Here is a 14,274-nt window from a genome sequence, read left to right as displayed (position 1 = left end):
TAAGTAAGTCTGCTTGACCGTGTCTCACAGTGTTGTCGCTTGCAGATTTACTTATACTTCTTCAACCCTGAAGATGGGGGCGATACGTTCTTCCGAAACGTCGGTTAACACCACATATACACGGTGCCAAATCCCAGAAGACTGCTTTCTTCATAGTCACCGACGTGAAAGCCTCAAATCTTACAAAGGTACAAATATTTTCATTTGCATTTTGAGTTTTGACATTAATAGTTACATTCCTTTCTTGACATTTTTACAAACTTAATGTAAGGGTTTTTTTTTTTGGCATGTCTTGAAATATACATGATAACAGCTGACGGCGACTGCACACCTGATTTGCTGCTGCATCCACTAGTTCCCATGCAAGTTTCTCAGGGAAGTGTACCCTAAGATCCTTATCCCTGGCAGCCAGAATTAGCCATTTCATTGCCATGAACCGAGCTCTGTTATCTGTTATAGGAACAGGAACCTATAAAAACATTTAAAAATAATAAACAGGTATTAAAAATCAGGGGCATGCAGAAGCGTAGTGGTTAAGGCACTATGCCACAAGTCAGAAGGTCACGGGTTCAAATACTGATGAGGTCATTGGATTTTTTTCAATTGACCTAATCCTTCCGGCCGCACTCTGGCCCTGGGGTTCACTCAGCCTCTAACAGAAATGAGTAAGGCTGACAACCTTATCGCCATCTTTGACCCAATTGTCTAGATAACTTGGGACCCTCAACGTCTCACAACCCTATGGGCCTTTATGGCCTGTTAAAAATCAACACCATACTGGGATAGCATGTGAAATTTGAGGTTCTTGCGAGTGATTGTGAAGATTTACAGTCTTTGGGATTTAATGCTGTGTAATGTAATGATCTACCAGACTATATGGCATTATATGCCAGAAAAAAATAATCTTTTTGGGATAGTATCTTTCTATAAATATAGTCATCACCTGCTACATGTCAGTTGCACTGTCCTTTAAACACAGCTGTTATAATGATCTGACATAAAAGTTTCATTAGCATTGATATTTCTCCCAAAGACTGATTATGTTGCTTCTCAGAACACTGAATACAGCCAAGTCTGGTAACTATAGTACTGCCAGGATGACACAGGAAGCATTTACAATTCTTTATTAGAGTCCGTCACAACACAACAATACAATGGTCCAGGCTAAAATTAGCTTAGCTACATGTTTCGGCTATTAAAGCCATCATCAGGCAAGCACACGATTACCATATCACACACTACTGAACCACAATCGCAATGGCGAAGCTGGATACTTGCTAATTACTACATTATAAAATACAGTAAACTATAAACATATAAAAATGAAAGTTGTGGCATAAAATAAGGTTAAAAACTCTTCATGTGATATTCCATATCATGAAGTCAGTTGTTGCAATATTCTGTTATATTCCCACAGACATAATGGTATATCCTAGACTTGTATACATGTAATAAATTGCTTGGAGGCCATTAGTATCAGTGTGGTATAGTTTTGATGTTAATTGGTTTGCAGATGCCTCATCTTATGATGGACCGAGCGACCGCTGCTTGTCGGCGAAGTTAGTGCCAACTTTAGTGGATAGAGGGTGTTGCATGGTCAGCACAACTAATCCCCATAGCCGTTAATTTCGGTTTTCTAAATAGAAGCCACTATTTCCTTGAAATCACTCCTCAATTATCCTCACGAACCTGAGTGGACCCCATTCCAGACCCACTACTTCTCAGAAAATCTGGTAGCGCCAGGAATCGAACCAGGAACGCTGACCACTAGACCATAGAGGTAGTAGGATTAGGTAAATTAAAAAAAAAAATCCACCTCGAGACTTGAACCCGCGACCTTCCAGCTTGTAGCATAGTGCCTCTTCCTGAATACAGGAAACTTCTGAATGTTCAGGTTGGATGGGAAATGAATTTCCCTGGATAATCAGTAAAAGTAATATGTAACCAACTTGTCAATAGGAATGTACAAAATTACACAGACATTTATAAGCGTATATTGCTAGAAACATGAGTGTCATTTCTGAGAACCTCCTATGCTGATGTGAAATAAAACTCTAATTACTTTTTTTACATGTTCCTTTTCAAAAAGTAATTTCATGTGAATTTTATCTTTTGACATCTCACACAACACTAGCCAATTAAAAAAAAGCCTCTGGATAATCTTACCCCTGTTAGTTGGAAGTCTAGTGTACCCCCATTATTATTTCAGTAACAACCAACCTGGTATGTCACTCCACCACGCTTGATGGGTGTTAGCTGGAGTACAGGTTTGGTATTGGTTAAGGCCATATGGAAAATCTTCAATGGATTTGTTTCAATGGAGGCTTTCTTCTCAGAATCATCTGCACCATGGTACCGCTGCAACTGGATTCTCTTAATTTTCTGAAAAGCCTGAGGAATAACATACTTGTATTTACTTTTGTAAATAAATAATAATGTACAAAGATGCTACAGAATTATTTTGTTACAAATCTACAAATATAGTTCCTAGAAAAGTGCGATTTGTCAGACAATCTTACGCATTCAAGTAATATGGTATTTGGTTATGCTGTGCCTTATTTTACATAAATAATGGGAATCAAAATGTGCCAGTGTTTCCAGTATGTAATAACATTACCTTCTCAACCAACTCCCGTGCCAGTACTTTATTTCCATCTTTCATCACATGGTTTGTGAATTTCCTAGTAAAAAAAACATTTACTTTTAAAACATATATTTCTTATATCTTTGCACCATCAAAGAAAAATATACTTTTTACCATGTTAAGTGAAACCTAGTATTTCTTAAAGACAATACTGAATAAATAATTAAGTTACTGATCACCTACAATACATTGCGGTTAAATAGAAAATTCTTCATTTATGACCGCTATTCTTGGGACTTTCTGCAATATGTTATGACAATCTGTTACTGACATATTTGTATAACACTGTACATTATTGCTGACATGTCATAATGAGTGAAGTTGGTATGAATGCAAACTGTATAATTTAATGAACATTTTCAGAAATGGATAGTGGTGCTTGGATGTGTATGGTATGCACAATTTTATCAGTGTACTGTAGACAGTCATGATCATTTTGCCCAATAAATTCAGACCTTCATATGTTCTAATATAGTTACTGCATAAGTACTGTGTCAAATATGCTATGTGATGATACGTCAGGAAATACGTATTTACAAATGAGGAAAAACCTTCCTTAAATGCAAAGCAAAAATATTCAGAAATTAATTAGTGTGTTTTGGATTGTCCTTTAACTCTCGCCTGCACAGTTGCAACTAACTACATTACTCAGCCTCTAACAGAAATGAGTACCAGGAATTAATTGAATAATTTTCCTGGGGAGTAAAGTGCGGCCGGCGTGTCAGGCTGACAACCTCACCGCCATCTTTGAGCCGATTGTCTGGATAATGTGGGACCCTCAACGTCTAACAACCCTATGGGCCTTCACATCCTGTTACAGGGATAGCTTTATTTACTTTTACTGTCTTAAAGTTCAAGAAGACTGCATTTTCTTCACGAATGTATTCATGGATTTCACGTGATTCCAAGAATAAACAGTGATTATTTTCCTAAACTAGAATTTCAAAATATTGTTCAGATGTTTCCTATGTTACAAATTAAGTTTACAGTGGGTTTAAAACTATGCTTTTCACACTCCATTTGGTTTAAAATGAAACAATTTATGCTTACCTACCTGACAAGATCATCATGGAACACAGAACACGTAGCATCAACACGTGCTGCTTTAACTGGAACATGTAAGATATTTTCAACCTCACCGGACTCGTACATCGATTCTTGCTGCTCCTTCTTGTAAATGGGCTCTACAAATTGAGGACCATACATGCTATACGCATTCACAATATTTACACATCTGAAACAAACAAGTAAAGGTATTCGTGTAACAACCTATCCCATAAATTACTAATTCTCAGTGTGGAATAACGTCTTCCACTTTTACGTGTACATATTTATGTTGAGATTGGTTGTCATTCGAGGCTAGGTTATAACACCAACTAATACCATCAAAGAGAACTGATTTGTCTTACATTGTCTGAGTTCTATTATTGTACAGAAGAAAATAACTTTTACAGTAAACGTACTTGTACAAAGCTGATGCACTATTAACGAGAACATGTTTTCCCAGTACCGAACGAAACACCTTATTCACAGTGGCCATATTTTTTGGGGGATATTTTGGGAACAACAGCGCGCTGGGTGAGCGATTTAAAATCACAATCAAGGAGTTGTGTATTGGGAAGGTGCTTACGGTGATGTAAAAATTAATTTATAAGTATTAATGAAGAATAATAAATAAGTAGACGAAACAAATGATTTACCTTATTAGTGGAGGACATTTTATTTTCATTAAGGGGGCTAGAAAAGTTCCCTAAAGTGGCGAAAGTTGTTGTGTACAAGAGCGTCTGATATATTTCAAGATGGCAGAACATCAGGGAAATTCTTCTAACCAATTGAATCAAGGTATGTTTTCCAAATTCATGCATTAAATTTAATGTTGTAAGTGATGTTTATTACATTATGAAAGAAAATGAGAAACAATCTCTCCACGTAACGGCATTATGCCATGATTATCTCGATCTGTGAAATAGATATTAATCTTTATTTGGAGTGGCATTATTGAAGTTGAGTGCTGCAGAAAGCTTGTAATCGGTATGCATTGGACTTCACACGTTTATAGAATTATTGTATCTTCGTGACATGATTTTTAGCATAAACATTAAGTGGTTATTTGTACATCTGTAATTTGAAGAACGTTAGGAATGTTAGTTGGCCAGTTTTGGAAAATGCATTGAATTATGTGAGTGAATTTAATGCTTTGCTTTATTGTACTATTTTATTTGTTCTGCTGTCGCTTGTTAAAAGTTTTTTATGCTGTTGATTGTGCCCAAAATATCTATGATAAGTTGTATGGTACGTAATGTTACCCCTAATTTGTGTACTGTACCTACTAACGAACCAAATTGCTCACTAACTGAATAAGAATTCATAGAACACAGTCATTCTTGAGAAGCTGGTAGTCCTTCACCAGTCAAGAAACCCAAACTTATGAAAGCCGAATATGTACTTTTATGTTCACAAGAGACTAATGTGTACTGTATAGCTCATGTTAATTTCAGCATTTCCTGTAAGATGTCGGTGTGTCTTGCAGATGACAGGGGGCTTGTGTTAGTTATGGAATATTGATTGAGCATCATGTTCAGACTATGATATTACAGGTATTGTGTTTCTGGACATTATTCATCGTCCTGTTTTTATTTAAAACACAGTGTTTTGGGGACTGGATTCTGTCTCCAACTTCAGGTGGAACCTCCTCAGTTGGACCCATTCAATAGAGCTAGTCCCTGTCTCCATCTAAATAAAAATAGGACGATGGATAATGTCCAGAAGCACAATAGTTTTTTTAATATGCCATCGTCACAAACTTTTAGATCTTATTCATGTTGTGTTTTTAGTCAAACTTCATTGTGTCACAGTATGATTCTTATGTTTGTCATGAAAACTGACTGTCATTATTTTAGGAAACATTTGACAGATAGGTGTATAGGTTGTATGGTTTTCAAGTTGCAGGATGATAAATGTTTTACCAAAATTCCTTTATTTTTGATTGACTAACTAACTAACTTCATGGAGTTGAGCCTTTCTTGAGAAGCCACCAGTTGTGCATTAATTAATGATATATGTTAATTGCTATTCCTGTGAAGAGAATTTAAGTCTACTTTCACTCTTCACATGAAGCCCCATCCTTAATGGAACCCCATAGCATTATCAATCTTTCCAGAAATTTTGCATGCATTATGTTTGATACAATTGTACAATTAGCAACAGATGTTTATAATCGTGCTATTAAGTAAAATTGAGTAGGTTTCTTTTCTTCTTTCTTTCTTTCTCTCTCTCTTTCTTTGTATGTATTTCAATATTGGTCCATCAAATATGAATCAGATTACAGGCTTTAATTTATCAGATTGCATCTGCAAAGATGTGATGCCATATACTTTGGTAAATATATAATTTGGTGGAATTTGCTGCATTCATATATAGTACAGTGTAGTTTCATGTAATTTAATTTCGTTCAAGCTATTCATTAGGTGAGTGAAGTGTAATTATAACTTGAATTTTGTGAGAGGTTTGGCAGTAAATGATGAGTGAGCAATGATTACCATATTGTAACATGTAGACCCATTGCTAAGTAATGACTCTGTAAACAACACCTGTTGCTAGGTAACAGATTCCTAATATTCACCAGTAGACTAACTGGGAAGCAGTATTTTCTGTTTGGTCCGCTAAGCAACAATTGAACAGCAACAGGGGAATGGTATTTTCTGTGTGGTCAATGCCAAGATGTTATAAGCAGGACAGTTAGTGACAGTGCAATGCAACCTAGTGAAGAGTTGGTCAGTGAGTGAGTGAGTGAGTTAGAGAACTGCTGTGGTTCAGTCCTTGTGAGCTGTTGCTGTTAGACACAGATAACTGAGGCATGGGGATAGTTTGGGAACCCAGAGCAAAAGAACATCTGCCATTGGAGCTGTTACCTAGCAACAACTTGTGAAGACTCAGCAGACTGCAGAGACTTTAGTGCTTGCTGTAGTGAATTGTAGAGTGTGTCAGTTAGCAGGGGAACTGTAGTTATTTGTAGTTATGACCTGTAAATGGTCAGTAAATCCGGTTACCAATCAAAACCCTTTCTATAGTTGCTCATGCAGGTGACAGTATTGTAATGCTCTTGTATTCCTACTGTTGTCATTTCTGCAAGAGTTACTTAGGAGGGTTAATGGTTTTAGTTTTGCTATGCAATATACTATTTAGTCACACATTAAGATAATGAGTCTCTAGCCTTCTCTATTCAGTATGACTCATGGCTTCTCAGCTACGACTGTCTTCTAATTCTTCTTCAGTAATTCTCCTCAGAACTCCCAGTTTCATTTCTCTGATCTCTTAGTCAGAGCAAGAGTTATATTACAACTGACGGCAGATGGCCAGCCTGTCTTGGAATAAAGTACGCATCTGGGGATTAAGGCCAGATCTTTATTAGTGCTAGGTAGTTGCAGGTTTGTTGCTGTGGAGTGCCCCCTGTGATGAGAGGAAGGGTCTGTCATTTGCAATTGCTGCTGGTCCTTGGTACAGCCATATAGAAAACACTGCTTCCAACAGTTCCTCTATTATTGCGTGTTAATTCATTGCTGTGGAGATGTGTTTATGGCACTGTTTTGCCTAGCAATGGCTGCATCTATTCATTCCACTATTCCCATTTTCAGCCATCATATCACAATACCAATGTTGACAGAATTCTACGAAGTTACAATACTGGCATACGTAGTGTGTTCAAAAAGTATCGAACCTTTGGTCGGCAGAAATACATTTAGTGATTTGGAGGTACAAAACCCTAATCCCCTTCAAAGTAGTCTCTTGGTAATGCACACGCTTCTCCCAGCGCTTCTGCCATTGTTGGAAACACTTCTGGATCACGTCTTTTGGAATGGTGATCAGCCAGGCCATTGCATTCCGCATGATGTCTTCTCTTGACTCAAATCGGGTTCCTTTCAGTGGCATTTTCAGCTTGGGAAATAGCCAAAAGTCACACGGAGCCATGTCTGGGGAGTAGGAAGCCTGATGAACCACAGGGATGTTGTGTTTGGTGACGAAAGTCTGAATCAGATGCGCAGTTTCGGTACGAATTTCGCGGACACTCTCCTCATGCCCAAATCCTCGGTCAGACTTGAATGTACCGATCCAGTGCTTACCCCAATCTCGTTCGCAAGTTCTCGGACTGTGATACGACGGCCCTCCATGACCAAAGTCTGCACTTGCTCAATGACATTCTCATTTCGGCTTGTTGAGGGTCTGCGTGAACGCGGTTCGCTGTCCACTGATGTGCGGCCATCTTTGAAGCAGTTGTACCGCTCTTTATCCATGAGTTGCTCATGGCATCGTCCCCGAAAGCCTGTTGAATCTTGTGAATGGTTTCCATTTGGGTATTGCCAAGCTTTTTGCAAAATTTGATGCAATATCGCTGCTCATGTTGTTCCGTCATTTTACATCTTACTGGAATGCGACGAGCACTCACTACACGTCCTCACTCATAGGCTGACTGCCAGCGACTTGACGCTTTCTGCGGGTGGGAAAAAATTCACAACTGCCCATGAATGTCCCCTGCAGATCTCCACCAAAGGGAGCCTCCTGCGCTTCATTGGTTTACGCGGGAAAAAGAAGGCTCAATACTTTTTGAACACACCACATAAAATTGAAAATTTGTTAGTGAAATTACCATTTACACATTAAATTTTAAACAGTGAAATTGGCATGTACATATTAAATTTAAATATTAAAAATTGAATAAATTAAGATGTAAATCACTGTAAATGCTAGGGGGATTTCCAAAGGTGAAAGGAGACATTGGGGGAATTTTAGAAATTTGTGATGCCAAGGTAATTAGATGGGTGTGATTATGTTGTGGAGGGGAGTGTGCATGATTAAGGTACATGCATTTAGTTACAATTTGGCAACAATAGAGCATGAATCCATGTTCTGTACATAAGATGCTTTCTTACTGGATCTGAAATTAGTAAAAATGACCGTAGAATGTGTAATATATCATATTAATTATTCTGTGGAGGACACTGGATTGAGAGTATATAGATTATGTGGTGTTTCTTCTTAAATGTCTTTGGAAGATAAATCTCGTTGTGATCAGACTTTCATGTCTGTTGATATTTGTTGTTAGATAATTTTATGTTACCGTTGGTGGCCCATCATTAAGGTCTTGTATTGTTATTTATGGACTGGGGTGTAAAGTGTTATGATTGAGCTCTGTGAAGACAGTACCCTGTGTGGTGGTTTTGCAGCTGTATTTTTAAGCCTTATGCATTTCAAATATGTGACAGAGCTGTTTTCATGTACTAAAGGGAGGAACATAGACCGAGGGTGTTTGAGAACAGGGTGTTGTGGAGAATATTTGGACTGAAGAGAAATGAAGTGACAGGAGGTTGAAGAAAACTGCATAATGAGGAGCTTCATAATTTGTACTCTTCTCCAAGCATAATTAGAATGATCAAGTCAAGGAGGATGAGGTGAGCAGGGCATGTAGCACGAATGGAGAAGAAGAGGAATTCATATAGGATATTGGTAGGAAAGCCAGAAGGAAAGATACCACTGGGAAGACCAAGGCGTAGGTGGGTGGACAATATTAAAATGGATCTTAGAGAGATAGGTTGGGATGGTATGAATTGGATTGACCTGGCTCAGGATAGGGACCAGTAGAGGACTCTTGTGAACACAGTACTGGACCTTCGGGTTCCATAAGATGCTGGGAAATTCTTGAGCAGCTGCAGATTTTGCAGATCCTCAAGAAGGGCTCAACTCCATGAGTAAGTAAGTAATTAAGATCATATCCAAGAATATGGCTTACCTTCATCACTGTTTGTGTTCTTAACAGTCACATTTTACTCTGAATATACAGGGCATTCCATAAATGAATACTGACTGTTGATCCATTCCTTCTGAACCTGTAGTCCAGGAAGTGTGTCATTTATACACACATAGACCTTTAGTTCCAAAGTTCATTTATTGTTTTTGTTGAGAACTGATGCACTGTTCTGGAAGGTCTTAGGTCCTTTTCATTCCTATGTCATATGTAGATGTCATGAAGCCAAACAAATTTGCAAAATCTATACAATGAGAATTATTTATTGTTGTTGTCGACTGTTGTATACTGCCTTAAATTGTCTCGTTCTTTTTAGGCATATTTGCAACCCTGCAGAGCACCTACCGAGTCTGCTTAGTCTTATCATTTATGAGTTGGTATGCATGGAACAACTATGTTCATGAAATTTGATGAAAAATCATTAAGCCATTTCAATTTTCATTTATATTTGACAAATTTAAATACCTCTTTACTTGAAGTACTGTAATGTGTTGGTTGGTTGGTTTCCAGTGGCTGCATTTGGGATCATTTAACCCATTTTGCTTCTTGCTTCCCAGAAGAGAGCACTCGAGCTCTTGCTTTGTTGCATCTTGTATAAATTTGCACTTTTCTTTTTGGAAGCTTTGCCAGGTTTGTTGCTCATTTTGCAATACCCAGGGGACATATCTTGCTAAATATTGAATGAAGAAGAATGTTCCTGAGAAAATTGCGAAGAAAAATGAACCACCTTCTTAAGGTTTTCTCTGTAATTAAACAAAAGGAATTGTATGACTACACTTTTAAATTTGAATATTCAACACTCAACCCTGGCCTCTTGAACACAATTGCAGTGAAGAAAAAAAAAGAAATGAAATTTTTTTCTAGAGCTTAGAGAGTGTTATACCTTTATTCTTGTAGTTCTGTGGTTTAGTGTGTCTTTGAAATATATACTAAACAGGGAAAAGGATCTAGTTTAACTCATGGACCCATTCTGTATCTAAAAAATAAAGAAACAATTTACTCATCAAATTTAAAATTTTTGGTATTTATACCACAGATAACTTAAGCTGGACCACTCATATACACTACCTCTGCCATAAATTAAGCAAAGCTCTTTATTTGCTTAAATCCATACGAGACTCAGTAACTTCTTTATATATATATATACACCGTATTTACGCACGTATAGGCTGCACATTTTTTTCCAAAAATTCAAGAGGAAAACTGGGGTGTGGCTTATATTTGAAATATTCGAAATCACACTTCATTTAAAAAAAATATATTCATAATTTGTAATACCCCTGAAATAATATTCCAAGAAAATTATTTTTTCTATAATTTCTGTCTGAAAATTGTGCTGTGGCCTATACACACACGCGGCCTATACATGCGTAAATACGGTATATATATATACAAGATCTTATGCTTTTTAAAAAACAACAAGATCTACACAACTCACTCTGACATTCACAAGTATAACATTAAAGAAAAGCCGGATTTTTATGTATAAACATTCAACACTGTTGCAAAATAAGTGTAATTAACATGGGAATTAAAATACATAACAGCTTGCCTCCTAAATTAAAAAGAATAGAATATTTTAAAGTTTTTAAAAATAAATTAAAAGTTATTTATTACACAGCTGGTTTTAGTCTCTGCGGGAGTTTTTAATAACAATGATGGATGTTAGTTTGGTTGCTTGGGTTGGTTCTGATGTGGTGTGGATGTGTAAGTATAAGTGTATGTGTTCTTTATATTGGATTGTTGGGGGGTTGTCACCCGCAGTTGCTAGCTGCAGCAGGGGGACAATGATCCTAAGATGCCTGTATTGTTCATAGTCTTGTGTATTGTTTTGTACATTTTTAAGAGTTGTTGACTTGTAGTATTTTAGATGGTTTAAAGTGACTTGTCCAATTGTACTTGTGTAACAGAGTATGGATGTAAATAAATTATGAATTATGAAAAAAAAATTATATATATGTGTATGTGACTTTAATTTTTTGGAATATGCTGTACAGAATGTTGAAGGTTTTCCAGTGTTTTGGCAAACATTGCAGTTGCCAACCTCAGGGTTAATGACATTGGGGAGGGGGGCGTTCAGCATTTCGTATATGGATCTTACAGTAGGTGGTGAGTCAGAGATGAAAATTTGATTGGATGAAACTAAGAAATGGGGTTCTAGGTGAAACAGAGGATCAGGATGATGGCAGATCTTCAACATTTACACAGTGTATTCCCAAAAACGGAAGTCATATCTCATGCTCCATCCATGAAAGCATTTTGACTTTTGTGAATTTGAGTATCACCTAACAGTGAATTCAGTGTTTGCTTATTATCAGTTGTACTCTTTAATAAATTTATCATTCCTTTTTTTAATATACATGTTGTGTCTTCACTGTATACTTTCAAAGTTTTGTTTCACTTGTAATGGGCCAAGAACTTTTCAGAAATGCTATTGTAATGAATTTCTTTTATTTAAAAGTTTAGGATGTACCAAGCCCAATAATTATGCAGTGTCAGATTTGTAGGACTTCAGGTTTTCAGAGTGATTTGTATACAACTTAACAGTTTTTTTTTTTCTCCTGGGTCCTGACACCTTGTGGTACTGGGAATGTTTTCAGCTTCAGAAGAATATACTGTCTCTATCATGACTTCAGAACCCCGAAGAAGAAACCTGATATGACTCTCAGGTTTGATTGTAGCTTCATTATTAATTTGGTTTCAGAAAATAAGTCTTAACAACCTGTTACTTTGGTTTACAGAATAGTATTTTGGCAGCCCAGTCATTCTTTATGGAAAGTATCCTGTATATATATGAGAGTAACTCAAAAAGTATCCGCGAAATGTTAATATCTATTGTTGCCGTTGGTCCCACTACTGAATGCGCATGTAGCTGTAATCACAGAACCTCCCTACTGTAATGACTTATCTGACCTCCACAGTTCAGTTGCCTGTCACTACTAGTGGCATCAGCATGGTTGCTCCACTTACTGTGTGCCCCAAAGAACAGCAGTGTGCAGTGATTTGATTTTTCTGGCCTGATAGTGTAAGAGGTGTGGAAATTCATTGAAGACTATCATCACAGTACAGTGGCAGTGTTGTGCTGTAGCAAAGTGCGTACAAATGGCCAAATGAATATCAGTGATGAAGACTGATCAGAATGTCTGTCCACATCTGCTGAAGGGAACACTGAAAAAGTCTCTACAGTAATTCTTAGCAGCTAGAGGGTGATCATGTATAACATGGAAAAGCACTTGCAGATTAATCGCAGTTCTGCCTCTGAAATCACCCACCATGGACTTCACTTCTGTAGAGTTTATGACACATGTGTTCCAAATCAACTCATGGGATAACATAACCTCCTTTTTAACCAGTGTTATGACTAAAATGATGTCTTTTGAGCTGTATTGTTATTGGTGACACAACACTCCACAACTATAAGCCAGACGGCAAATATCAGAATATGGAATGTAAATACTTGACATCCTCTGTTAAGGTTACATCTCACCCAACATTGGGAAATTGTAAAGATTTTTTTCTAATGGCGTACATAAGCTTGTGCAGTGCTGGACTATATATATTGAGAAGCGGGTGGAGACTGTGTTTTAAAATGATGCACCTGTGAGTTATACGCTGTGGTGTTAATTTAATAAATACTTTGTGGATACTTTCTGACCCACCCTTGTAAATCTGTGAATATATACTCTCTTGGCATGAAAGTTTCATATTGAAATAATAAAATACATTGTCACATGGTTTTCTCCATTTCCTGCATCCACAACAAGCAGCCAGTGGTAATTGTACAAGAATTATAGTTTCCTGCAGAAGTGGATGGTGTCAGGCTAATGTAAGTGCGCTGTAGATACATAGAGGTTTGTCCTAATAGTTTGCTCCTTATTGTCCACAGCTATGTCTAGCAGTAGCCTGTACCAAAAACTGGATCTAAGAGCTTCAACAGACACGGACATGTCAGGTTACACAGTCACATTGTTCTTGTGCATGCTACTTGTGTTATGGCAACACTGCTAGAAAGAAATTATTTGTAATGACTTCCTCTCACATGAGAGATAGCTAGACATCAGTACTGGTATTTGTAATTAGTTTTGTGTTTATAAAAGTTAAAACTACAGTTGTGCCTTCATTTAATATCAGTATAAAGTGTAATAAGTTATTCTGGTCTGTAAGCACCATATCGGGAGTGTGTTTGTAAAGTATGGAAGTAAAACCCTTCACTGTCCCAACCTTGATAAGTGGCATAGGTGTTAATGCTGTATGTATGTATCAGGCATGAGATATGGAAATAATTTTGTGTGCAGACTTTTTCATTTTGCAGTGTTCGCATCACAGCTGATATCAGACCTTCTGTACCTCATCGCAATATCTAGGGTAGCTCAGGTGGGATGAAGACTTGGATTTAGTTTGTGAAAGAACAGGGCCTCACTGGGTTCTCAGGGATAGAGTTGTACATAATTACAGGGCACTGTGAGTTAGGATGAATGGAGGATGATTATGAAAATGAGAGGGGTCCAATATCAGATAGAGAGATTATGGTTTCATTAAATAATATGAAACTTACCCGTATCTAATATAAAGAGGTATTATTAGATATTATAGTAAGTCACACAGCTCATAAGTATTTATGCATTATGTCTTATGGTGAATAGCTCACTGTTAGGCGTATGAAATGTGTATCTAAATATTATTGTAATCTCTTAAATTATGCATCAGTTCTCAGTTAACAAATCTGTTATCTTTTCTCAGGTTATAATATTTCAGAGGCATCTCTTGTTGGTTGTCTACTGTTGATAAATTTTGGAGTAACTGGATAAGGTTACACAGTTTAGCTAATAAT

The 14,274-nt window shown here is 37.1% G+C and overlaps 2 protein-coding genes across 4 annotated transcripts in view; one reads left to right on the top strand and one right to left on the bottom strand.

The window, feature by feature from the left end:
• Positions 1–14,274, top strand: part of LOC111861786 (dual specificity mitogen-activated protein kinase kinase 4) — a 75,778-nt gene that overhangs the window by 38,896 nt on the left and 22,608 nt on the right. Inside the window, exon 3 of the mRNA XM_033750452.1 lies at positions 13,330–13,395. Coding sequence (XP_033606343.1) covers positions 13,332–13,395 — 64 coding nt within the window. The 5' untranslated portion in view covers positions 13,330–13,331. The remainder of the gene's footprint in view (positions 1–13,329; positions 13,396–14,274) is intronic.
• LOC111861790 (28S ribosomal protein S7, mitochondrial) lies at positions 204–4,217 on the bottom strand. Of its 3 annotated transcripts, none has more exons than XM_023846640.2 (5): positions 4,054–4,204; positions 3,699–3,878; positions 2,618–2,681; positions 2,221–2,391; positions 204–469 (listed from the first exon to the last, which is right to left on the bottom strand). In XM_023846640.2, the coding sequence occupies exons 1-5, from the start codon at positions 4,182–4,184 to the stop codon at positions 254–256; spliced, it is 762 nt and encodes a 253-aa protein (XP_023702408.1). In that variant the 5' UTR covers positions 4,185–4,204; the 3' UTR covers positions 204–253. The 3 variants fall into 3 exon arrangements, with proteins under 3 accessions (XP_023702408.1, XP_023702410.1, XP_023702409.1); XM_023846642.2 differs by having other exon boundaries at positions 209–469; positions 3,699–3,828; positions 4,108–4,203; XM_023846641.2 differs by having other exon boundaries at positions 215–469; positions 4,108–4,217.

Source organism: Cryptotermes secundus, unplaced genomic scaffold (genome assembly GCF_002891405.2).
Source record: "Cryptotermes secundus unplaced genomic scaffold, Csec_1.0 scaffold413, whole genome shotgun sequence".
NCBI classification, from domain to species: domain Eukaryota; kingdom Metazoa; phylum Arthropoda; class Insecta; order Blattodea; family Kalotermitidae; genus Cryptotermes; species Cryptotermes secundus.
This window is presented reverse-complemented; position numbering and strand designations above follow the sequence as displayed.